We start from the raw sequence: 24,461 nt of genomic DNA, 5'->3' as shown, positions 1-24,461 counted from the left end.
CCCCAGCTCTCACCTCCCGTCCTCTAGGAGCCAGCTGCTGGGCTGCCAGTCTATGACCTCTGCTGTGATACAGGTGCAGATGAGCATCCCCAGCTCTTCTCCCCTACTCTCACCTCCTGTCCTCTAGGAGCCAGCTGCAGGGCTGCCAGTCTATGACCTCTGCTGTGATACAGGTGCAGATGACAATCCCCAGCTCTTCTCCTGCTCTCACCTCCTGTCCTCTAGGAGCCAGCTGCTGGGCTGCCAGTCTATGACCTCTGCTGTGATACAGGTGCAGATGAACATCCCCAGCTCTCCTCCCCTACTCTCACCTCCTGTCCTCTAGGAGCCAGCTGCAGGGCTGCCAGTCTATGACCTCTGCTGTGATACAAGAGCAGATGACCATTCCCAGCTCTTCTCCTGCTCTCACCTCCCGTCCTCTAGGAGCCAGCTGCTGGGCTGCCAGTCTATGACCTCTGCTGTGATACAGGTGCAGATGACCATCCCCAGCTCTCCTCCCCTGCTCTCACCTCCTGTCCCCTAGGAGCCAGCTGCTGGGCTGCCAGTCTATGACCTCTGCTGTGATACAAGTGCAGATGACCATTCCCAGCTCTCCTCCCCTGCTCTCACCTCCCGTCCTCTAGGAGCCAGCTGCTGGGCTGCCAGTCTATGACCTCTGCTGTGATACAGGTGCAGATGACCATCCCCAGCTCTTCTCCTGCTCTCACCTCCTGTCCTCTAGGAGCCAGCTGCTGGGCTGCCAGTCTATGACCTCAGCTGTAATACAGGTGCAGATGACCATCCCCAGCTCTTCTCCTGCTCTCACCTCCCATCCTCTAGGAGCCAGCTGCTGGGCTGCCAGTCTATGACCTCTGCTGTGATACAAGTGCAGATGACCATCCCCAGCTCTCCTCCCCTGCTCTCACCTCCCGTCCTCTAGGAGCCAGCTCCTGGGCTGCCAGTCTATGACCTCTGCTGTGATACAGGTGCAGATGACCATCCCCAGCTCTCCTCCCCTGCTCTCACCTCCCATCCTCTAGGAGCCAGCTGCCGGGCTGCCAGTCTATGACATCTGCTGTGATACAGGTGCAGATGACCATCCCCAGCTCTCACCTCCCGTCCTCTAGGAGCCAGCTGCTGGGCTGCCAGTCTATGACCTCTGCTGTGATACAGGTGCAGATGACCATCCCCAGCTCTCCTCCCCTGCTCTCACCTCCTGTCCTCTAGGAGCCAGCTGCTGGGCTGCCAGTCTATGACCTCTGCTGTGTAACAGGTGCAGATGACCATCCCCAGCTCTCCTCCCCTGCTCACCTCCCGTCCTCTAGGAGCCAGCTGCTGGGCTGCCAGTCTATGACCTCTGCTGTGATACAGGTGCAGATGACCATTCCCAGCTCTTCTCCTGCTCTCACCTCCCGTCCTCTAGGAGCCAGCTGCTGGGCTGCCAGTCTATGACCTCTGCTGTGATACAGGTGCAGATGACCATCCCCAGCTCTCCTCCCCTGCCCTCACCTCCCATCCTCTAGGAGTCAGCTGCTGCACTGCCAGTCTATGACCTGTGCTGTGATACAGATGCAGATGACCATTCCCAGCTCTCCTCCCCTGCTCTCACCTCCCATCCTCTAGGAGCCAGCTGCTGGGCTAACAGTCTATGACCTCCGCTGTGATACAGGTGCAGATGACCATCCCCAGCTCTCCTCCCCTGCTCTCACCTCCTGTCCTCTAGGAGCCAGCTGCTGGGCTGACAGTCTATGACCTCTGCTGTGATAAAGGTGCAGATGACCATCCCCAGCTCTCCTCCCCTACTCTCACCTCCTGTCCTCTAGGAGCCAGCTGCAGGGCTGCCAGTCTATGACCTCTGCTGTGATATAGGTGCAGATGACCATCCCCAGCTCTTCTCCTGCTCTCACCTCCTGTCCTCTAGGAGCCAGCTGCTGGGCTGCCAGTCTATGACCTCTGCTGTGATACAGGTGCAGATGAACATCCCCAGCTCTCCTCCCCTGCTCTCACCTCCTGTCCTCTAGGAGCCAGCTGCTGGGCTGCCATCTATGACCTCTGCTGTGATACAAGTGCAGATGACCATTCCCAGCTCTTCTCCTGCTCTCACCTCCCATCCTCTAGGAGCCAGCTGCTGGGCTGCCAGTCTATGACCTCTGCTGTGATACAGGTGCAGATGACCATCCCCAGCTCTTCTCCTGCTCTCACCTCCCATCCTCTAGGAGCCAGCTGCTGGGCTGCCAGTCTATGACCTCCGCTGTGATACAGTTGCAGATGACCATCCCCAGCTCTCCTCCCCTGCTCTCATCTCCTGTCCTCTAGGAGCCAGCTGCAGGGCTGCCAGTCTATGACCTCTGCTGTGATACAGGTGCAGATGACCATCCCCAGCTCTCCTCCCCTACTCTCACCTCCTGTCCTCTAGGAGCCAGCTGCTGGGCTGCCAGTCTATGACCTCTACTGCGATACAAGTGCAGATGACCATCCCCAGCTCTCCTCCCCTGCTCTCACCTCCCGTCCTCTAGGAGCCAGCTGCCGGGCTGCCAGTCTATGACCTCTGCTGTGATACAGGTGCAGATGACCATCCCCAGCTCTCTTCCCCTACTCTCACCTCCTGTCCTCTAGGAGCCAGCTGCAGGGCTGCCAGTCTATGACCTCTACTGCGATACAAGTGCAGATGACCATCCCCTACTCTCACCTCCCATTCTCTAGGAGCCAGCTGCCGGGCTGCCAGTCTATGACCTCTGCTGTGATACAAGTGCAGACGACCATCCCCAGCTCTCCTCCCCTACTCTCACCTCCCATCCTCTAGGAGCCAGCTGCTGGGCTGCCAGTCTATGACCTCCGCTGTGATACAAGTGCAGATGACCATCCCCAGCTCTCCTCCCCTACTCTCACCTCCCATCCTCTAGGAGCCAGCTGCTGGGCTGCCAGTCTGTGACCTCTGCTGTGATACAAGTGCAGATGACCATTCCCAGCTCTCCTCCCCTGCTCTCACCTCCAGTCCTCTAGGAGCCAGCTGCTGGGCTGCCAGTCTATGACCTCTGCTGTAATACAGGTGCAGATGACCATCCCCAGCTCTCCCCCCTGCTCTCACCTCCCGTCCTCTAGGAGCCAGCTGTGGAGCTGCCAGTCTATGACCTCTGCTGTGATACAAGTGCAGATGACCATTCCCAGCTCTCCTCCCCTGCTCTCACCTCCCGTCCTCTAGAAACCAGCTGCTGGGCTGCCAGTCTATGACCTCTGCTGTGATACAAGTGCAGATGACCATTCCCAGCTCTCCTCCCCTGCTCTCACCTCCCGTCCTCTAGGAGCCAGCTCCTGGGCTGCCAGTCTATGACCTCTGCTGTGATACAGGGGCAGATGACCATCCCCAGCTCTCCTCCCCTGCTCTCACCTCCCGTCCTCTAGGAGCCAGCTGCTGGGCTGCCAGTCTATGACCTCTGCTGTGATACAGGTGCAGATGACCATCCCCAGCTCTCCTCCCCTGCTCTCACCTCCTGTCCTCTAGGAGCCAGCTGCTGGGCTGCCAGTCTATGACCTCTGCTGTGATACAAGTGCAGATGACCATTCTCAGCTCTTCTCCTGCTCTCACCTCCCGTCCTCTAGGAGCCAGCTGCTGGGCTGCCAGTCTATGACCTCTGCTGTGATACAGGTGCAGATGACCATCCCCAGCTCTCACCTCTCATCCTCTAGGAGCCAGCTGCTGGGCTGCCAGTCTATGACCTCTGCTGTGATACAGGTGCAGATGACCATTCCCAGCTCTCCTCCCCTGCTCTCACCTCCCATCCTCTAGGAGCCAGCTGCTGGGCTGCCAGTCTATGACCTTCGCTGTGATACAGTTGCAGATTACCATCCCCAGCTCTCCTCCCCTGCTCTCACCTCCTGTCCTCTAGGAGCCAGCTGCAGGGCTGCTAGTCTATGACCTCTGCTGTGATACAGGTGCAGATGACCATCCCCTACTCTCTCCTCCCATTCTCTAGGAGCCAGCTGCCGGGCTGCCAGTCTATGACCTCTGCTGTGATACAAGTGCAGACGACCATCCCCAGCTCTCCTCCCCTACTCTCACCTCCCATCCTCTAGGAGCCAGCTGCTGGGCTGCCAGTCTATGACCTCTACTGCGATACAAGTGCAGATGACCATCCCCAGCTCTCCTCCCCTGCTCTCACCTCCCGTCCTCTAGGAGCCAGCTGCCGGGCTGCCAGTCTATGACCTCTGCTGTGATACAGGTGCAGATGACCATCCCCAGCTCTCTTCCACTACTCTCACCTCCTGTCCTCTAGGAGCCAGCTGCTGGGCTGCCAGTCTATGACCTCTACTGCGATACAAGTGCAGATGACCATCCCCTACTCTCACCTCCCATTCTCTAGGAGCCAGCTGCCGGGCTGCCAGTCTATGACCTCTGCTGTGATACAAGTGCAGATGACCATTCCCAGCTCTCCTCCCCTGCTCTCACCTCCAGTCCTCTAGGAGCCAGCTGCTGGGCTGCCAGTCTATGACCTCTGCTGTAATACAGGTGCAGATGACCATCCCCAGCTCTCCCCCCTGCTCTCACCTCCCGTCCTCTAGGAGCCAGCTGTGGAGCTGCCAGTCTATGACCTCTGCTGTGATACAAGTGCAGATGACCATTCCCAGCTCTCCTCCCCTGCTCTCACCTCCCGTCCTCTAGAAACCAGCTGCTGGGCTGCCAGTCTATGACCTCTGCTGTGATACAAGTGCAGATGACCATTCCCAGCTCTCCTCCCCTGCTCTCACCTCCCGTCCTCTAGGAGCCAGCTCCTGGGCTGCCAGTCTATGACCTCTGCTGTGATACAGGGGCAGATGACCATCCCCAGCTCTCCTCCCCTGCTCTCACCTCCCGTCCTCTAGGAGCCAGCTGCTGGGCTGCCAGTCTATGACCTCTGCTGTGATACAGGTGCAGATGACCATCCCCAGCTCTCCTCCCCTGCTCTCACCTCCTGTCCTCTAGGAGCCAGCTGCTGGGCTGCCAGTCTATGACCTCTGCTGTGATACAAGTGCAGATGACCATTCCCAGCTCTTCTCCTGCTCTCACCTCCCGTCCTCTAGGAGCCAGCTGCTGGGCTGCCAGTCTATGACCTCTGCTGTGATACAGGTGCAGATGACCATCCCCAGCTCTCACCTCTCATCCTCTAGGAGCCAGCTGCTGGGCTGCCAGTCTATGACCTCTGCTGTGATACAGGTGCAGATGACCATTCCCAGCTCTCCTCCCCTGCTCTCACCTCCTGTCCTCTAGGAGCCAGCTGCAGGGCTGCCAGTCTATGAACTCTGCTGTGATACAGGTGCAGATGACCATCCCCAGCTCTCCTCCCCTACTCTCACCTCCCGTCCTCTGGGAGCCAGCTGCTGGCCTGCCAGTCTATGACCTCTGCTGTGATAAAGGTGCAGATGACCATTCCCAGCTCTCCTCCCCTACTCTCACCTCCCGTCCTCTGGGAGCCAGCTGCCGGGCTGCCAGTCTATGACCTCTGCTGTGATACAGGTGCAGATAACCATCCCCAGCTCTCCTCCCCTACTCTCACCTCCTGTCCTCTAGGAGCCAGCTGCTGGGCTGCCAGTCTATGACCTCTACTGCGATACAAGTGCAGATGACCATCCCCTACTCTCACCTCCCATTCTCTAGGAGCCAGCTGCCGGGCTGCCAGTCTATGACCTCTGCTGTGATACAAGTGCAGACGACCATCCCCAGCTCTCCTCCCCTACTCTCACCTCCCATCCTCTAGGAGCCAGCTGCTGGGCTGCCAGTCTATGACCTCCGCTGTGATACAAGTGCAGATGACCATCCCCAGCTCTCCTCCCCTACTCTCACCTCCCATCCTCTAGGAGCCAGCTGCTGGGCTGCCAGTCTGTGACCTCTGCTGTGATACAAGTGCAGATGACCATTCCCAGCTCTCTTCCCCTGCTCTCACCTCCCGTCCACTAGGAGCCAGCTGCTGGGCTGCCAGTCTATGACCTCTGCTGTAATACAGGTGCAGATGATCATCCCCAGCTCTCCTCCCCTGCTCTCACCTCCCGTCCTCTAGGAGCCAGCTGTGCAGCTGCCAGTCTATGACCTCTGCTGTGATACAAGTGCAGATGACCATTCCCAGCTCTCCTCCCCTGCTCTCACCTCCCGTCCTCTAGGAACCAGCTGCTGGGCTGCCAGTCTATGACCTCTGCTGTGATACAAGTGCAGATGACCATTCCCAGGTCTCTTCCCCTGCTCTCACCTCCCGTCCTCTAGGAGCCAGCTGCTGGGCTGCCTGTCTATGATCTCTGCTGTGATACAGGTGCAGATGACCATTCCCAGCTCTCCTCCCCTGCTCTCACCTCCCATCCTCTAGGAGCCAGCTGCTGGGCTGCCAGTCTATGACCTCTGCTGTGATACAGGTGCAGATGACCATTCCCAGCTCTCCTCCCCTGCTCTCACCTCCTGTCCTCTAGGAGCCAGCTGCTGGGCTGCCAGTCTATGACCTCTGCTGTGATACAGGTGCAGATAACCATTCCCAGCTCTCCTCCCCTGCTCTCACCTCCCATCCTCTAGGAGCCAGCTGTGGAGCTGCCAGTCTATGACCTCTGCTGTGATACAGGTGCAGATAACCATTCCCAGCTCTCCTCCCCTGCTCTCACCTCCCATCCTCTAGGAGCCAGCTGCTGGGCTGCCAGTCTATGACCTCTGCTGTTATACAGGTGCAGATAACCATTCCGAGCTCTCCTCCCCTGCTCTCACCTCCCGTCCTCTAGGAGCCAGCTGTGGAGCTGCCAGTCTATGACCTCTGCTGTAATACAGGTGCAGATGACCATCCCCAGCTCTCCTCCCCTGCTCTCACCTCCTGTCCTCTAGGAGCCAGCTGCTGGGCTGCCAGTCTATGACCTCTGCTGTGATACAAGTGCATATGACCATCCCCGGCCCTCCTCCCCTGCTCTCACGTCCCATCCTCTAGGAGCCAGCTGCTGGGCTGCCTGTCTATGATCTCTGCTGTGATACAGGTGCAGATGACCATTCCCAGCTCTCCTCCCCTGCTCTCACCTCCCATCCTCTAGGAGCCAGCTGTGGAGCTGCCAGTCTATGACCTCTGCTGTGATACAGGTGCAGATAACCATTCCCAGCTCTCCTCCCCTGCTCTCACCTCCCATCCTCTAGGAGCCAGCTGTGGAGCTGCCAGTCTATGACCTCTGCTGTAATACAGGTGCAGATGACCATCCCCAGCTCTCCTCCCCTGCTCTCACCTCCTGTCCTCTAGGAGCCAGCTGCTGGGCTGCCAGTCTATGACCTCTGCTGTGATACAAGTGCATATGACCATCCCCGGCCCTCCTCCCCTGCTCTCACGTCCCATCCTCTAGGAGCCAGCTGCTGGGCTGCCTGTCTATGATCTCTGCTGTGATACAGGTGCAGATGACCATTCCCAGCTCTCCTCCCCTGCTCTCACCTCCCGTCCTCTAGGGGCCAGCTGCTGGGCTGCCAGTCTATGACCTCTGCTGTGATACAAGTGCAGATGACCATTCCCAGCTCTCTTCCCCTGCTCTCACCTCCCGTCCACTAGGAGCCAGCTGCTGGGCTGCCAGTCTATGACCTCTGCTGTAATACAGGTGCAGATGACCATTCCCAGCTCTCCTCCCCTGCTCTCACCTCCTGTCCTCTAGGAGCCAGCTGCTGGGCTGCCAGTCTATGACCTCTGCTGTAATACAGGTGCAGATGATCATCCCCAGCTCTCCTCCCCTGCTCTCACCTCCCGTCCTCTAGGAGCCAGCTGCTGGGCTGCCTGCCTATGATCTCTGCTGTGATACAGGTGCAGATGACCATTCCCAGCTCTCCTCCCCTGCTCTCACCTCCCATCCTCTAGGAGCCAGCTGCCGGGCTGCCAGTCTATGACCTCTGCTGTGATACAGGTGCAGATGACCATCCCCAGCTCTCCTCCCGTTATCACCTCCTGTCCTCTAGGAGCCAGCTGTGGGGCTGCCTGCCTATGATCTCTGCTGTGATACAGGTGCAGATGACCATTCCCAGCTCTCCTCCCCTGCTCTCACCTCCCGTCCTCTAGGAGCCAGCTGCCGGTCTACGACCTCTGCTGTGATACAGGTGCAGATGACCATCCCCAGCTCTCCTCCCCTGCTCTCACCTCCCGTCTGGGAGCCAGCTGCTGGGCATTCTGAGTCTGTGGCTTTTTTATGCAATTGTGTTACTGTATATGAATATATGTATACCTATTGATATGTGTGTATATGAGTCTCTGTATGTACCAACAATATGTATGTGTATCTTGTTTTTGTTTCTAGACATTTGTGTACTAGTGTGATGAATTGGGGGTGTTCCGCATGGAAACGCTCCTTCCCCGATCGGTTGCAGGGGGGGGGGGGCACAGCTAGGCCCAGCTAGGAACTTTTGCCCTGGGCTTCACAATGTCTACAACCCACATCTTTGATTGCTACATCTCTCTGTACAAGCACCAATATTCTGTGTACTGCTGCTGTCTACTGTGACCAGTAAACTATTATCTTGCAACATTTTGGGTCCATTCTTCTTTTACACATCACCCTATCATTTATAACAATACCACTTAGTAATAGGTCTGAGCGCTACACAAACCAGTTCTCTAAGAAATAGATCAGAAAAGTTTCTTCTGACTACAGGTCCTTGTATCCATTACACCACATTACACGCGGGTCCTCGTACCCGTTACCACATTACACGCGGGTCCTCGTACCCATTACACCACATTACACACAGGTCCTCGTACCCATTACACCACATTATACACAGGTCCTCGTACCCAAATTACACCACATTATACACAGGTCCTCATACCCATTACCCCAAATTAGGGGCTTTACTTACAATTGTAGTTTATTTTCCCATGGATAATATTTTATTACTGAACATTACTATCAAAATATACAAAATATAGTATTATTATATTATATATCACCCTCTCCCTCATTCCCCCCACACCTCGCCTTTTCCTTTATACACAAGTTATCACTAACAGCAGTGAGGCAGAATCTTCTACATCAGTCATTTTATTGCAAGATTAGAAGAATATAGTTTCCTTCTGTAGTAACACTTGGAATGTTATTTATTGAATATTTAATACTACAGATTACTATAATATTGTGTGAATGTTTTGCTGTTAGAATAGTGCAAGAAAAGCAGATTATAAAATGAGCAGCTGCTGTATCCTGCAAACCTGGGGGCAGACACACAAGCAGCAGATAAGATGGGTGGTGCTGAAAATCTGTAACTAAAAAGAGAATGGTAACAGCAGCACAGAGTATTTCAGCTCATACCACTATGATTAGACATGGATGCAGCTAGGTAACAGAACAGAGTAATTCAGCTCATATAACTCCATTACAACTATGATCAGACAAGACTGACATGGATACAGCTAGGTAGTACACAGTAATGATGTGAGGCTCCCGGCATACTGTAGTGACGCTGTGCTGTGCACCTGTATATAGATAACAGATCATACATCCAACGCTCAGAGATGTGCAGCATCCTGGCATTTTCCATCAGGTGGGGTCTGTACGTATTAGGAGCCATCCATGAGGAATAGCTGTCCTGGCTTTCTCTCTTTGGTATAATATGGTCCTTACATTAATGATGAGAGTAACATCCTGCACATAATAGTCCTGTAACGTCCAGTTACTCATACAGAGCAATTCCTGTTATTATTCATGGCTTGTGTACAATATGTCATTTCTGTATTACTCATGTATTATAAGCTGCAGGATATGATACTCGCACAGTGCTGTCATTCCCTCCATGGCACACATACAATAGAGATGACATTATCTAATACATATGTACTAACAAAATGCTGATATATACCATGATAGGAGGTAATAACAGGACAGGTCAGTGTATCCATGCAGGTGCCCATCAAAGAGCAAATCCCCAACACTAGAGCGGTGTCACAGTGACAGGAGACAGGAGAGAGGGGCACACGTGTAAGACAAAACCTTTCTTGTTTGGGTATGAGAAATGGACACTAAGACAGTCACAGTATAAAGATACTAAATTAGGATAAAGCTAACACACAAAACAATAAAAAACTGCATAACAAGAACCTAGGAATACAGAGAGCTGGTACAACCCCAATATATACCTATAATCACCCCAATATATACCTATAATCACCCCAATATATACCTATAATCACCCCAATATATACCTATAATCACCCCAATATATACCTATAATCACCCCAATATATACCTATAATCACCCCAATATATACCTATAATCACCGGTACCTAAAGTGACAGAGTAATACGGCCTTATGTCAGTTTATATCCAGTTCTGAATGAGTCATAGTAAATGTCTGACTGACCAATAGTGACCGGGCTTATGTCTGACTGACCAATAGTGACCCGGCTTATGCCTGACTGACCAATAGTGACCGGGCTTATGTCTGACTGACCAATAGTGACCGGGCTTATGTCTGACTGACCAATAGTGACCGGGCTTATGTCTGACTGACCAATAGTGACCCGGCTTATGCCTGACTGACCAATAGTGACCGGGCTTATGTCTGACTGACCAATAGTGACCGGGCTTATGTCTGACTGACCAATAGTGACCGGGCTTATGTCTGACTGACCAATAGTGACCGGGCTTATGTCTGACTGACCAATAGTGACCCGGCTTATGCCTGACTGACCAATAGTGACCGGGCTTATGTCTGACTGACCAATAGTGACCGGGCTTATGTCTGACTGACCAATAGTGACCGGGCTTATGCCTGACTGACCAATAGTGACCGGGCTTATGTCTGACTGACCAATAGTGACCGGGCTTATGTCTGACGTTTGTTCTTCTGTGGCCCTGACCTCGGCTTGTACTAGTCACTCACTTATCCTGTAATTATATACGTGATGGGGATAATCACCGTTATATTGTATTGTATTGCTTGGTACCTATTATTCCTTCACACGGATCCTGGTGTCATACAGGAGGGACACTAATGCCCCTTTATTTATTTACTGCAAAGAAAAAGAGGTTTTCTACTGTAGTGCACTTACCCCCTAGTTACATACATATAGTATCTGTCCAATGTATTCATGTGTTCAACTAAAACATAACTTTTATTTATATCATCACTTAAAATAAGTTTCTAAATAGCAGCAAAATAGTAAAATGATAGTTGTGTATATACATAGAAATAGTGTATAAAATCTGCCACTTGGGAGGAGAGCCCTCATGTTCCTTGTTATTAGTAATTCCTATAAGAGATTTACTGACAATCAACTGATTTATTATGAGGTGTTATTTATTCTCTTACTCTAGTTGATAAGGGGCTATGTATTACTCCTTATATAATTATTTCATATCCGTGCCTAATATTTTATATACTTATAATATACCCTCAATAAAGAGCATAAGTATCTAAATTGATTATTCTACCCTTTAAAGAGACCTAAAATAATATCTTTATCAGTGACTTTCAGTGTTATTCATTTGCATGGAGATCTCTCTGGCTCTCTGTATTGGGCTCAGTGTTATACATTTGCATGGAGATATCTCTGGCTCTCTGTATTGGGCTCAGTGTTATACATTTGCATGGAGATATATCTGGCTCTCTGTATTGGGCTCAGTGTTATACATTTGCATGGAGATATCTCTGGCTCTCTGTATTGAGCTCAGTGTTATACATTTGCATGGAGATATCTCTGGCTCTCTGTATTGGGCTCAGTGTTATACATTTGCATGGAGATATATCTGGCTCTCTGTATTGGGCTCAGTGTTATACATTTGCATGGAGATATCTCTGGCTCTCTGTATTGGGCTCAGTGTTATACATTTGCATGGAGATATCTCTGGCTCTCTGTATTGGGCTCAGTGTTATACATTTGCATGGAGATATATCTGGCTCTCTGTATTGGGCTCAGTGTTATACATTTGCATGGAGATATCTCTGGCTCTCTGTATTGAGCTCAGTGTTATACATTTGCATGGAGATATCTCTGGCTCTCTGTATTGGGCTCAGTGTTATACATTTGCATGGAGATATCTCTGGCTCTCTGTATTGGGCTCAGTGTTATACATTTGCATGGAGATATCTCTGGCTCTCTGTATTGGGCTCAGTGTTATACATTTGCATGGAGATATATCTGGCTCTCTGTATTGGGCTCAGTGTTATACATCTGCATGGAGATATATCTGGCTCTCTGTATTGGGCTCAGTGTTATACATTTGCATGGAGATATCTCTGGCTCTCTGTATTGGGCTGTGTTATACATTTGCATGGAGATATATCTGGCTCTCTGTATTGGGCTCAGTGTTATACATTTGCATGGAGATATCTCTGGCTCTCTGTATTGGGCTCAGTGTTATACATTTGCATGGAGATATCTCTGGCTCTCTGTATTGGGCTCAGTGTTATACATTTGCATGGAGATATCTCTGGCTCTCTGTATTGGGCTCAGTGTTATACATTTGCATGGAGATATCTCTGGCTCTCTGTATTGGGCTCAGTGTTATACATTTGCATGGAGATATATCTGGCTCTCTGTATTGGGCTCAGTGTTATACATTTGCATGGAGATATATCTGGCTCTCTGTATTGGGCTCAGTGTTATACATTTGCATGGAGATATCTCTGGCTCTCTGTATTGGGCTCAGTGTTATACATTTGCATGGAGATATATCTGGCTCTCTGTATTGAGCTCAGTGTTATACATTTGCATGGAGATATATTTGGCTCTCTGTATTGAGCTCAGTGTTATACATTTGCATGGAGATATATCTGGCTCTCTGTATTGAGCTCAGTGTTATACATTTGCATGGAGATATATCTGGCTCTCTGTATTGAGCTCAGTGTTATAAATTTGCATGGAGATATATCTGGCTCTCTGTATTGGGCTCAGTGTTATACATTTGCATGGAGATATATCTGGCTCTCTGTATTGGGCTCAGTGTTATACATTTGCATGGAGATATCTGTGGCTCTCTGTATTGGGCTCAGTGTTATACATTTGCATGGAGATTTATCTGGCTCTCTGTATTGGGCTCAGTGTTATACATTTGCATGGAGATATATCTGGCTCTCTGTATTGGGCTCAGTGTTATACATTTGCATGGAGATATCTCTGGCTCTCTGTATTGGGCTCAGTGTTATACATTTGCATGGAGATATATCTGGCTCTCTGTATTGGGCTCAGTGTTATACATTTGCATGGAGATATCTCTGGCTCTCTGTATTGTGCTCAGTGTTATACATTTGCATGGAGATATCTCTGGCTCTCTGTATTGGGCTCAGTGTGTATAGTTGTTACTAGGTATCTTATTTACTCGACAGACTGTGTCTATTTGTTTTGATACAATGTATCTAGTTTCTCCCTGACGCGGTAGAGAATAGCTTCTCTCTGAGCTGCTACTGAAATTCCACTTATCTCAGTGATATTGCATCTCATTTATACGTGATGCATTTTATTAAACATCTTATGTGTTGTTATATTTCCCATGTATATATAGTTGCTGCAAAGTATAGCTGTCCCCATGTCTATATTATATTCTCCTGCCAGCAGTGGCCTAGTGTGACCAGCCCATGAGACACAGCTCACCCTCCATGCAGAAACCTCTATACTTCCTTGTGACATCTCTGGTAATATCAGTGTTTCCACTAAATTCCGTCTTACAGCAAATCACTAGATCTTACACCTAGGCCATCACAAAACATGTGCACCACCGAGAGGACAACTGGGCACTATTCCAGCTTTACTAACAATGTACAAAAACGTTCAGATCAAAGAATGTGGTAAATACTAACAAACAAGCTCCACACACAGCTGTGTTACCCCACATGGATGTCAGACAGGTCCGTGGGGCGTTTGGTTTTCTTACTTGTTACCAAACTCTATCTCATATATTTGTAGATGTATAACTCACTACCAAATAATCTCCATCTCCTGACCCTGCACATTACTGGTGGTGTCACCACTATGGGAGGTGACAGTGCAGGACATACTAAGGACAATCTGTAAATGGTAATGATGACAGATTAGTTATGTCCCTATATTACATCATGTGGTCTTGTTATTACATAATATAGGCTAATAGCACAATAATAATCTAATCCAGAGCTTCCAAACTCCCCCATACAGTCAAGGGTGTAAGGATATCCATGATTGTGTCCAAATGGTTAATTCAAACTGACTGAGGCACTAAATAAGCCAACTGCGCTCAAGCATGGATATCCTTAAAACCCGTCCTGTAATAAGAGGAGTTTGGGAACCTCTGATCTGATAGAATAAGGAAACTGAAAGCCATTACATGAGGAACCTGTTGGAGCTCTATGTTGGTAACATCCGTGTGGATATATAATAAAGTGTAATATATTAGTATATAGGAGCTGAGTCACCCGTGGACACATGATGACGATAGTTACACAGATAGAGCGAATATTTGCCATCATGCCTACATGTAAGTCACACTGCGCACACACAGCGATCACATTGCAAATACGGACGCACAGAGGGAACAGGGGGGTGGACAGAAAGCTGCAGGCGTGTCTGTCCATGTGATCACCATGTCATGGGCATGTATAAATTAGCCATAACGATGGCAGCTGTAGCATGAGACCTCTCTGCGTGTCAGGAGAGCTGCAGTGTTTGCGGCTGGTCAGACCTGATATAAATGCTGCGTGACTACTTGATATGTGCCGATGGTACCGATGATTACATGGAAGTGTGACATTGTACAATGAGAAGGCAGCAGTGGGCGTGGTTATGGCGGCTGTGCCTCGGCATTAGCATATATTAGCACCTGCGATCTGTAAGAGACTGCAGCTACATTTGCTTCTGCTGCTGAATCAGGCCCATAATGTGATAATGTAAATGTAATTTACCCTTCATCAAGCAGGGACAACAATCTAGTCTAATATTGTATTTATGCTTGTTCTGATTTTACAGTACTGCAAATATCGCTGCAATTTCTATTTCATTGTAAAACATTTCCCACACTCAGGACATGGAAATGGTTTCTCACTTGTGTGACTTCTCTGATATGTAACAAAATGTGATTTCTCTATAAAACATTTCCCACACTCAGAACATGCATATGGTCTCTCACCTGTGTGAATCTTTGTTTGTCTAGTAAGAGCACCTCTCATTATAAAACATTTCCATCACTCACAACACGGAAACGGCCTTCCAGCTGCGTGAACTCTCTTCTGATGCATAGAAAGACTCTTCTGCTTAGTAAAACATTTCCCACACTGAGAACATGAAAATTGCTGATCACCTGTGTGACTTCTCTGATGTGTAACAAGATCTGATTTCTGTGTAAAACAGTTCCCACAGTCAGGACATGGAAATGGCTTCTCACCGGTGTGTATCATCTTATGTCTAACAAGATGTGATTTCTTGGTAAAACATTTCTCACATTCAGAGCATGGAAGTAGTTTCTCTCCTGTGTGACTTCTCTGATGTATAACAAGATCTGATTTCTGTGTAAAACATTTCCCACACTCAGCACATGGAAATGGTTTCTCACCTGTGTGACTTCTCTGATGTGCAAAAAGATCTGATTTCTGTGTAAAACTTTTCCCACACTCAGGACATGGAAATGGTTTCTCACCTATGTGATATCTCTGATGTATAACAAGATGTGATTTCTGTATAAAACATTTTCCACACTCAGAACATGGAAATGGCCTCTCACCTGTGTGACTTCTCTGATGTCTAACTAGAGCTGATTTACGAGCAAAACATTTCTCACACTCAGAGCATGGAAATGGCCTCTCACCTGTGTGAGTTCTCCGATGTGTAACAAGATGTGATTTCTGTATAAAACATTTTCCACACTCAGAACATGGAATTGGTTTCTCACCTGTGTGACGTCTCTGATGTTTAACAAGATCTGATTTCTGTGTAAAACATTTACCACACTCAGGACATGGGAATGGTTTCGCACCTGTGTGACGTCTCTGATGTTTAACAAGATTTGATTTATCTATAAAACATTTCCCACACTCAGAACATGAATATGGTCTCTCACTTTTGTGAATCTTTGTATGTCTAGTAAGATCTCCTCTCATTATAAAACATTTCCCGCACTCGGAACACAGAAAAGGCCTTTCAGTTGCGTGTACTCTCTTCTGATGTTTAGAAAGACTGATCTGCTTTGTAAAACCTTTCCCACATTCAGAACATGAAAATTGTTTAACACTTGTGTGATCTGAACTATTTGTAACGCAACTAGGATTATCTTCATGGTTAGAAGGATCAGATGATATATCTGCACTATGAGATGTTGGATGTATACTAGGAGTAAAGGGGCTTTCTCTTGGAGAGTCCTGTGAGAAGTTATTATTGTCTAGGTCACAATCTGGAGATAATATGAGACGTCTCTCCGAGTTATTCCTGCGGTTGTGTCCATCTGCTGGGAACAGAATAATTATATGGGAATTAGCACCCCTGCAGAACTATACTATACTGTGTAACTATAATAAGACGCGGCCAGTTGTACCCCTACATCCCCATACTGTGTAACTCTAATAAAATATGCCCGGCTGTACCCCAACATCTCCATACATTCAGTGACTTCATCAAGTATTTGATGATGATTGTCAAGAGGCGGTTTAGGTGTAGGAGTAACACTGGCTGGGGAGTAGTCCGTAAAAAAGACAAATCTCCATCTCGGCATATGTAACAGAGTGCAGGCATGGTCTATATTTTATATCACACACAGCACATACTAGCTGCACCCTGCTGTGTCCTCACACTCTCCATATCTCCATCTCAGTATGTGTAACAGAGTGCAGGCATGGTCTATACATTATATCACACACAGGACATACTAGCTGCACCCTGCTGTGTCCTCACACTCTCCATATCTCCATCTCAGTATGTGTAACAGAGTGCAGGCATGGTCTATACATTATATCACACACAGGTCATACTAGCTGTATCCTGCTGTATCCTCACACTCTCCATATCTCCATCTCAGTATGTGTAACAGAGTGCAGGCATGGTCTATACATTATATCACACACAGGACATACTAGCTGCACCCTGCTGTGTCCTCACACTCTCCGTATCTCCATCTCAGTATGTGTAACAGAGTGCAGGCATGGTCTATACATTACATCACACACACAGGTCATACTAGCTGCATCCTGCTGTGTCCTCCCACTCTCCGCATCTCCATCTCACTATGCGTAACAGAGTGCAGGCATGGTCTATACATTATATCACACACAGGACATACTAGCTGCATCCTGCTGTGTCCTCACACTCTCCTGATCTCCAACTCAGTATGTGTAACAGAGTGCAGGCATGGTCTATACATTATATCACACACAGGTCATACTAGCTGCATCCTGCTGTGTCCTCTCACTCTCCATATCTTCATCTCAGTATGTGTAACAGAGTGCAGGCATGGTCTATACATTATACCACACACAGGACATACTAGCTGCATCCTGCTGTGTCCTCACACTCTCCGTATCTCCATCTAAGTATGTGTAACAGAGGGCAGGCATGGTCTATACAATATATCATACACAGGACATACTAGCTGTATCCTGCTGTGTCCTCACACTCTCCATATCTCCATCTCAGTAAGTGTAACAGAGTGCAGGCATGGTCTATACATTATATCACACACAGGACATACTAGCTGCATCCTGCTGTGTCCTCACACTCTCTGGATCTCCATCTCAGTATGTGTAACAGAGTTCAGGCATGGTCTATACATTATATCACACACAGGTCATAATAGCTGCATTCTACTGTGATCTCCATCTTAGTATGTGCGATACACCAGAGAGTGTGGGGAGGACACTGGTCAGATCTCTGGGCTGGTAACACACAGTGACATGATGTGAGGGGGAGAGCAGTAGTATCATAGGGGCAGATGGCTCCCAACTCCCCCACTGGGCAGATACATTTACTTCATTAGATTGTACTGACAGAGAGGGTGTAAGATAAGAAACTGAACAAGGAGAATGTGACTATTCTGTAATAAGTGTTTATTACTCACCTGTGCTGATATCTTTAGGGATTTCCGCCGTCTTAAACTGCTGATTGCCCCACAAAAACGTCTCTGCTTCTCCCTCTATATCTTCTGCTTGATTATCAGTCACATACGTCTCTTTTTCTCCCTCTGTATCTTCTGCCTTCATATCAGTTACATACGTCTCTTCTTCTCCGTCTATATCTTCTGCCTTCATATCAGTGACATACGTCTCTTCTTCTCCCTCTATATCTTCTGCCTTCATATCAGTCACATATGTCTCTTCTTCTCCCACTATATCTTCTGCCTTCATATCAGTCACATACGTCTTTTCTTCTTCCTCTTTATCTTCTGCCTCTATATCAGTCACATACATATCTTCTTCTTCCTCTATATCTTCTGCCTTCAAATCAGTCACATACGTCTTTACTTCTCCCTCTATGTCTTCTGCCTTATTATCAGTCACATATGTCTCTTCTTCTCTCTCTATATCTTCTGCCTTCATATCAGTCACATATGTCTCTTCTTCTCTCTCTATATCTTCAACCTTATAAGCCTGAGCTGCACCCTAAACAAAAATTGATTTGTTTTTTAATGTTTGATTTCATTAATTGAGATTAGACAGTATAATATCCGTGTATAAGACACACACAGCTTCTCTACACATAATAAAGTGACAGTCACTGTGGTATATTGGTGAGACCCTAAATCCCATCTACCTGATGCTCCTGTGGGGTCCTGTGATTCTCCTCTGTACAATCCTGTGAATAAAGAGGACGGGGACATCTCTCTGGGGTATTTCTGTTACTTAGTCCATCTGTAGGAGACACACAGTGACTGATTACATTGTATATATGTGAATATCAGGTGATGTGTGTATATAGGGAGCCCCCATACCTGCTCTCCCCTGTACAATAAATGACAGTCTCCTCTTACCCAGTGATGCGAGGGGCCGGTGATTCTCCATCTTCACGTCCTAATACAGACCATTGTGTTCCACTAGATACACCCCCTCCTGCATGGAGACATAGACAGTGACATCCTGACACCTTATAGGAACCTGACACACACAATGATACAGTCATCACCCAGACACATCCCCTGGTGTTACTGTATAATGTCTCATTCCCAGCAGTCACCTCTCCAGTCATCACCCAGACACGTCCCCTGGTGTTACTGTATAATGTCCTGTTCCCAGCGGTCACCTCTCCAGTCATCACCCAGACACTTCCCCTGGTGTTACTGTGTAATGTCCCATTCCCAGCAGTCACCTCTCTAGTCAGCAGCTGAATGATGTTGTTGGTGAGTTCCAGGATCTTCTGGTCATTGTGTCTCTCATGTATCAGTGAGTGAAGTGGAGGCACCGTGATGGGACTCTGAGTCCTGCTCAGTCCTCCTGACACATGGGGTTGGCTGCTGGGTGTCTCATGCTTATCGGATGTCTTCTTTAGTACTGTATAACCCTTTGTATTGGGGGAAACATGGAAAGGTCACTTAAACTCTATTTAAATGAGACTGTTTATTCAGGTGTTCATTTTACATAATATACAAAAAAAACTCTATTTTACAAATACTTATCTTGTAACAATCTCCTAAATACAGGAAAATGAAGAGTATATAGTATATCCTGCAGCTCCGACATCTTTGGGTCAGTGACAACAACATACAGTGAACAATGTACTAAGTCCAAACTCTAGTAAGGACTGTGGGACTAATACTATATCTGAGACCGGCTCCCTGCTGCTCAGTTATTACTATAGATATAAGTGATGTCACTGTGACACTCCCAGATCCCCCTCACCTCCCCAGTCATGTCCCTATATTATTACTATAGATATAAGTGATGTCACTGTGACACTCCCAGATCCTCTCACCTCCCCAGTCATGTCCCTATATTATTACTATAGATATAAGTGATGTCACTGTGACACTCCCAGATCCCCTCACCTCCCCAGTCATGTCCCTATATTATTACTATAGATATAAGTGATGTCACTGTGACACTCCCAGATCCTCTCACCTCCCCAGTCATGTCCCTATATTATTACTATAGATATAAGTGATGTCACTGTGACATTCCCAGATCCCCTCACCTCCCCAGTCATGTCCCTGTATTATTACTATAGATATAAGTGATGTCACTGTGACACTCCCAGATCCCCTCACCTCCCCAGTCATGTCCCTGTATTATTACTATAGATATAAGTGATGTCACTGTGACATTCCCAGATCCCCTCACCTCCCCAGTCATGTCCCTGTATTATTACTATAGATATAAGTGATGTCACTGTGACACTCCCAGATCCCCTCACCTCCCCAGTCATGTCCCTGTATTATTACTATAGATATAGGTGATGTCACTGTGACACTCCCAGATCCTCTCACCTCCCCAGTCATGTCCCTGTATTATTACTATAGATATAAGTGATGTCACTGTGACACTCCCAGATCCCCTCACCTCCCCAGTCATGTCCCTGTATTATTACTATAGATATAAGTGATGTCACTGTGACATTCCCAGATCCCCTCACCTCCCCAGTCATGTCCCTGTATTATTACTATAGATATAAGTGATGTCACTGTGACACTCCCAGATCCCCTCACCTCCCCAGTCATGTCCCTGTATTATTACTATAGATATAGGTGATGTCACTGTGACACTCCCAGATCCTCTCACCTCCCCAGTCATGTCCCTGTATTATTACTATAGATATAAGTGATGTCACTGTGACACTCCCAGATCCCCTCACCTCCCCAGTCATGTCCCTGTATTATTACTATAGATATAAGTGATGTCACTGTGACACTCCCAGATCCCCTCACCTCCCCAGTCATGTCCCTGTATTATTACTATAGATATAAGTGATGTCACTGTGACACTCCCAGATCCCCTCACCTCCCCAGTCATGTCCCTGTATTATTACTATAGATATAGGTGATGTCACTGTGACACTCCCAGATCCTCTCACCTCCCCAGTCATGTCCCTGTATTATTACTATAGATATAAGTGATGTCACTGTGACACTCCCAGATCCCCTCACCTCCCCAGTCATGTCCCTGTATTATTACTATAGATATAAGTGATGTCACTGTGACACTCCCAGACCCTCTCACCTCCCCAGTCAGCAGGTAGATGATCTCCAGGGTGAGATTTAGTATCCTCTCAGTAATGTGACTTTTGTCCACGTAAATCCTGTGATCAGATATTTATACAGGACAGGTCTCACCCTTACGTGACTTCTAGTAAAGATTCTAGTGTTCCTCATGTGTCTAAAAGTAAATATAATAAATATCAGAGTACATGTAACATATTAATTCAGGAAACACTGATTAACTAATAAGCCCTCCTCTTTCCAGAGCCATATCGCACACTGGCCCTGATTCAGAGCCGGACGCTCTGAAAGAGCGCTCGCTCTGAATCAGGGCATTTTTTATTTTTTTGTGCGGCCTCCTGGCCGCTTTCATAGCTGTGGGTGACCACCCACAGATATAGCGAGTGGCCAGGTTGCGATGGTCAAGACCATCGGGCTTGCGACGAGACCCTTGTGGTAGGGTCTCGTGGCCGCAATCCCCAGAGAGATTTTGGCTCTAACAGAGACGGAATCTCTCCACTGACATCACTCGTGATGTCAGTGGGGCCACCCCCAAACGACAGGCGTTCTCATGGGAACGCCTCCATTTGGGCAGCCACCCCCCTGGCCCGCCCACCAAAGGGGGCGAGCTGTCACTCAACATCGACAGCTCGCCCCCTTTTTTTGCGAGACCCGGAGCGACGGAGTGCCCGGGTCTCGCGCATGCTCACGACAGAGCCAGTTCCATCGTGCGTATGCGCTCTGGGCCACCTTCGACCCGGTTGCAAGCGCTCAGCGCTAGCGACCGGGTCTGAATCAGGCCCTCTGATCACTATACACAGGTCAAACTGATATCACACATCTGATATACACAGGTCACACTGATATTACACATCTGATACACACTGATCACACTGATATCACACACCTGATACACACTGATCGCTATACACAGGTCACACTGATATCACACACCTGGTACACAATGATCACTATACACAGGTCACACTGATATCACACACCTGATACACACTGATCTCTATACACAGGTCACACTGATATCACACACCTGATACACACTGATCACTATACACAGGTCACACTGATATTGCACACCTGATACACACTGATCACTATACACAGGTCACACTGATATCACACACCTGATACATACTGATCACTATACACAGGTCACACACCTGATACACACTGATCACTATACACAGGTCACACTGATATCACACACCTGATACACACTGATCACACTGATATCACACACCTGATACACACTGATCGCTATACACAGGTCACACTGATATCACACACCTGATACACACTGATCACTATACACAGGTCACACTGATATCACACACCTGATACACACTGATCACTATACACAGGTAACACTGATATCGCACACCTGATACACACTGATCACTTTACACAGGTCACACTGATATCACACTCCTGATACACACTGATCACTATACACAGGTCACACACCTGATAACCAGTGATTACTACACAGAGTATAATATACACAAATACACAACACCATATGACAACATGTTTCCCCAGGCCAGATCCCTCACAGACCACCCATCTTTTCCTCCTCATTCCACCCTCAGGTCATTCTCCCCAGTAACCTAGGCTAAAGTCTCTGCCCCCATCATCTTCCCCTACTTCTCTGCTCCCCCTCCCCATTATACACCCTCCGATAGCACACGACATCTCCCAGCCCAGCCTCTCTTTCCCCCACTACTGCCCTATTCCTCTGTCTCCTAACATCTGGGCGACTTGTGTACAATCACCCATCTTATTTTCTCTGCTCCCACATCTGTAATAATTACTGAGTGTCAGCGGTGTTATACAGTATGTGGATCCGCAGCTGTAGTGGGACCATAAGTCCCAGCATGCCTGGTCATGCTGGATTACACAGTTAGCCTACCAGGATGTACGTTACATGTGTGACAATCCTGCCAGCCATGTGTATGTAGCATAGGGAAGAGGCTGAAGCATTTATTGGAAGATAATCCCTTTCGCACTGAAGATCTAGAACAGTGTTTCTCATCTCCAGTCACCAGGGATTCCTAACAGGGCATGTTTTCTATATCTCCTTACTAGTGGTTCATTACTGACTGACACAATCTAAATGATCCAGAGGTGGTGATAATTATCTCACTGGTGATTTTGTGAGGAGACCTGGAAAACATGCCCTGTTATTGTTCCCTGAGGACGGCACTGGGAAACACTGGTCCCTACACACAGGGTAGTGTAATAGAGAAAGTGCTGGGAGCAGAGGGAGCTCCATGCCGGTTGGTGATAATTAGAGGAATAAAAAGAAAGCTAAGAAAGTCTCAGACAGGTGAGGAGTCAGCAGGGCCTATTACAGAGGACGTCTGTGCATCTTATACATCACCCGGTGTACACTATGGTGTCTCTCTGTGTATTCTGTCACTTCCACACTAATAACCACCTACTGAGGGTACTGACCACCAGCTACAGCTGATACATTCTGTATGGGGGGTCTGAGTGCATCGGTCACCTCCCTATCTCTATAGTCTGTTACCCACCGAGCAGTGACTGCTCCATCTGTATTATATGTAACACCAGGGTCTGCTCCACCTGTATTATATGTAACACTAATAACCACCTACTGAGGGTACTGACCACCAGCTACAGCTGATACGTTCTGTATGGGGGGTCTGAGTGCATCGGGCACCTCCCTATCTCTATAGTCTGTTACCCACCGAGCAGTGACTGCTCCATCTGTATTATATGTAACACCAGGGTCTGCTCCACCTGTATTATATGTAACACCAGGGTCTGCTCCACCTGTATTATATGTAACATTGGTGTTTGATCTACCTGCTTGATAGTAAGGCAGCACCAGAAACTGCTACAGCTACAGAAATCTGATTCACCAGTATTATAATAACAGACCACTAAAACCTGTTCCACCAGTATTATATATTACACCATAGCCTGCTCTACCTGTATGATGATAATGCAGCACCACAACCTACTCCCCCTATATAAAAAATAGTAAACCCCCTTACCTACTGCCAGACACAGCAATGGCCGCTCTCTGCCTTTTCCTTATGGGAGGAGCTAGATCCCCATCAGTTTGAAACGCCCCTTCCATCTCATCTCCCTGTAGCTATGGCTATACCATACTGACCGCCCTCTCATTCCCCTCAGTGCGGTGATTGGCAGCAGCGAGTAGCCAATCAAGCGGCACAAAGTAGGAGGGACGTCCTGTAACCAGAAGCCACCTGTACCAGCCGCTCACAGCTTCATCACTAGAGTAATAGCAATATAGTCTAATGGTGTCCTCATGTACGGTGACTGGCGGCCATATTCTTATAGTCTCCCAGTCACAGAACAGAGGGGGCGGGGCCACAGTATTCTTATAGTCTCCCAGTCACAGAACAGAGGGGGCGGGGCCACAGGGGCTTTAGCT

The 24,461-nt window shown here is 48.2% G+C and overlaps 1 protein-coding gene across 5 annotated transcripts; it reads right to left on the bottom strand.

Moving 5' to 3' along the window:
• Positions 1-13,204: 13,204 nt before the first annotated feature.
• Positions 13,205-24,143, bottom strand: LOC148431365 (uncharacterized). Of its 5 annotated transcripts, XM_088466051.1 has the most exons (7): positions 24,058-24,115; positions 21,042-21,197; positions 19,198-19,389; positions 18,863-18,941; positions 18,646-18,743; positions 17,954-18,494; positions 13,205-16,351 (listed from the first exon to the last, which is right to left on the bottom strand). In XM_088466051.1, exons 4-7 carry the CDS (start codon positions 18,891-18,893, stop codon positions 15,096-15,098), a joined length of 1,926 nt encoding a protein of 641 aa, XP_088322177.1. In that variant the 5' UTR covers positions 18,894-18,941; positions 19,198-19,389; positions 21,042-21,197; positions 24,058-24,115; the 3' UTR covers positions 13,205-15,095. The 5 variants fall into 5 exon arrangements, with proteins under 5 accessions (XP_088322177.1, XP_088322176.1, XP_088322180.1 ...); XM_088466050.1 differs by lacking the exon at positions 21,042-21,197 and having other exon boundaries at positions 24,058-24,142; XM_088466054.1 differs by lacking the exon at positions 21,042-21,197 and having other exon boundaries at positions 13,205-16,348; positions 24,058-24,142.
• Positions 24,144-24,461: the final 318 nt, after the last annotated feature.

The sequence above is a fragment of the Taudactylus pleione genome, unplaced genomic scaffold, assembly GCF_031769625.1.
Source record: "Taudactylus pleione unplaced genomic scaffold, aTauple2 ptg002371l, whole genome shotgun sequence".
Taxonomy (NCBI): domain Eukaryota; kingdom Metazoa; phylum Chordata; class Amphibia; order Anura; family Myobatrachidae; genus Taudactylus; species Taudactylus pleione.
The sequence above is the reverse complement of the archived record's forward strand: the minus strand, read 5'-3'. Positions and strand labels throughout refer to the sequence as shown.

Coding starts and splice junctions, on each gene's coding strand:
- LOC148431365 (XM_088466053.1), bottom strand. CDS start 18,893: ATGGAGAATCACCGGCCCCTCGCATCACTGG. Junction 18,495..18,645: donor GGACCCCACAGGAGCATCAG/GTAGATGGGATT, acceptor ATTTTTGTTTAG/GGTGCAGCTCAGGCTTATAA. Junction 16,352..17,953: donor CCCTAAAGATATCAGCACAG/GTGAGTAATAAA, acceptor TTCTGTTCCCAG/CAGATGGACACAACCGCAGG.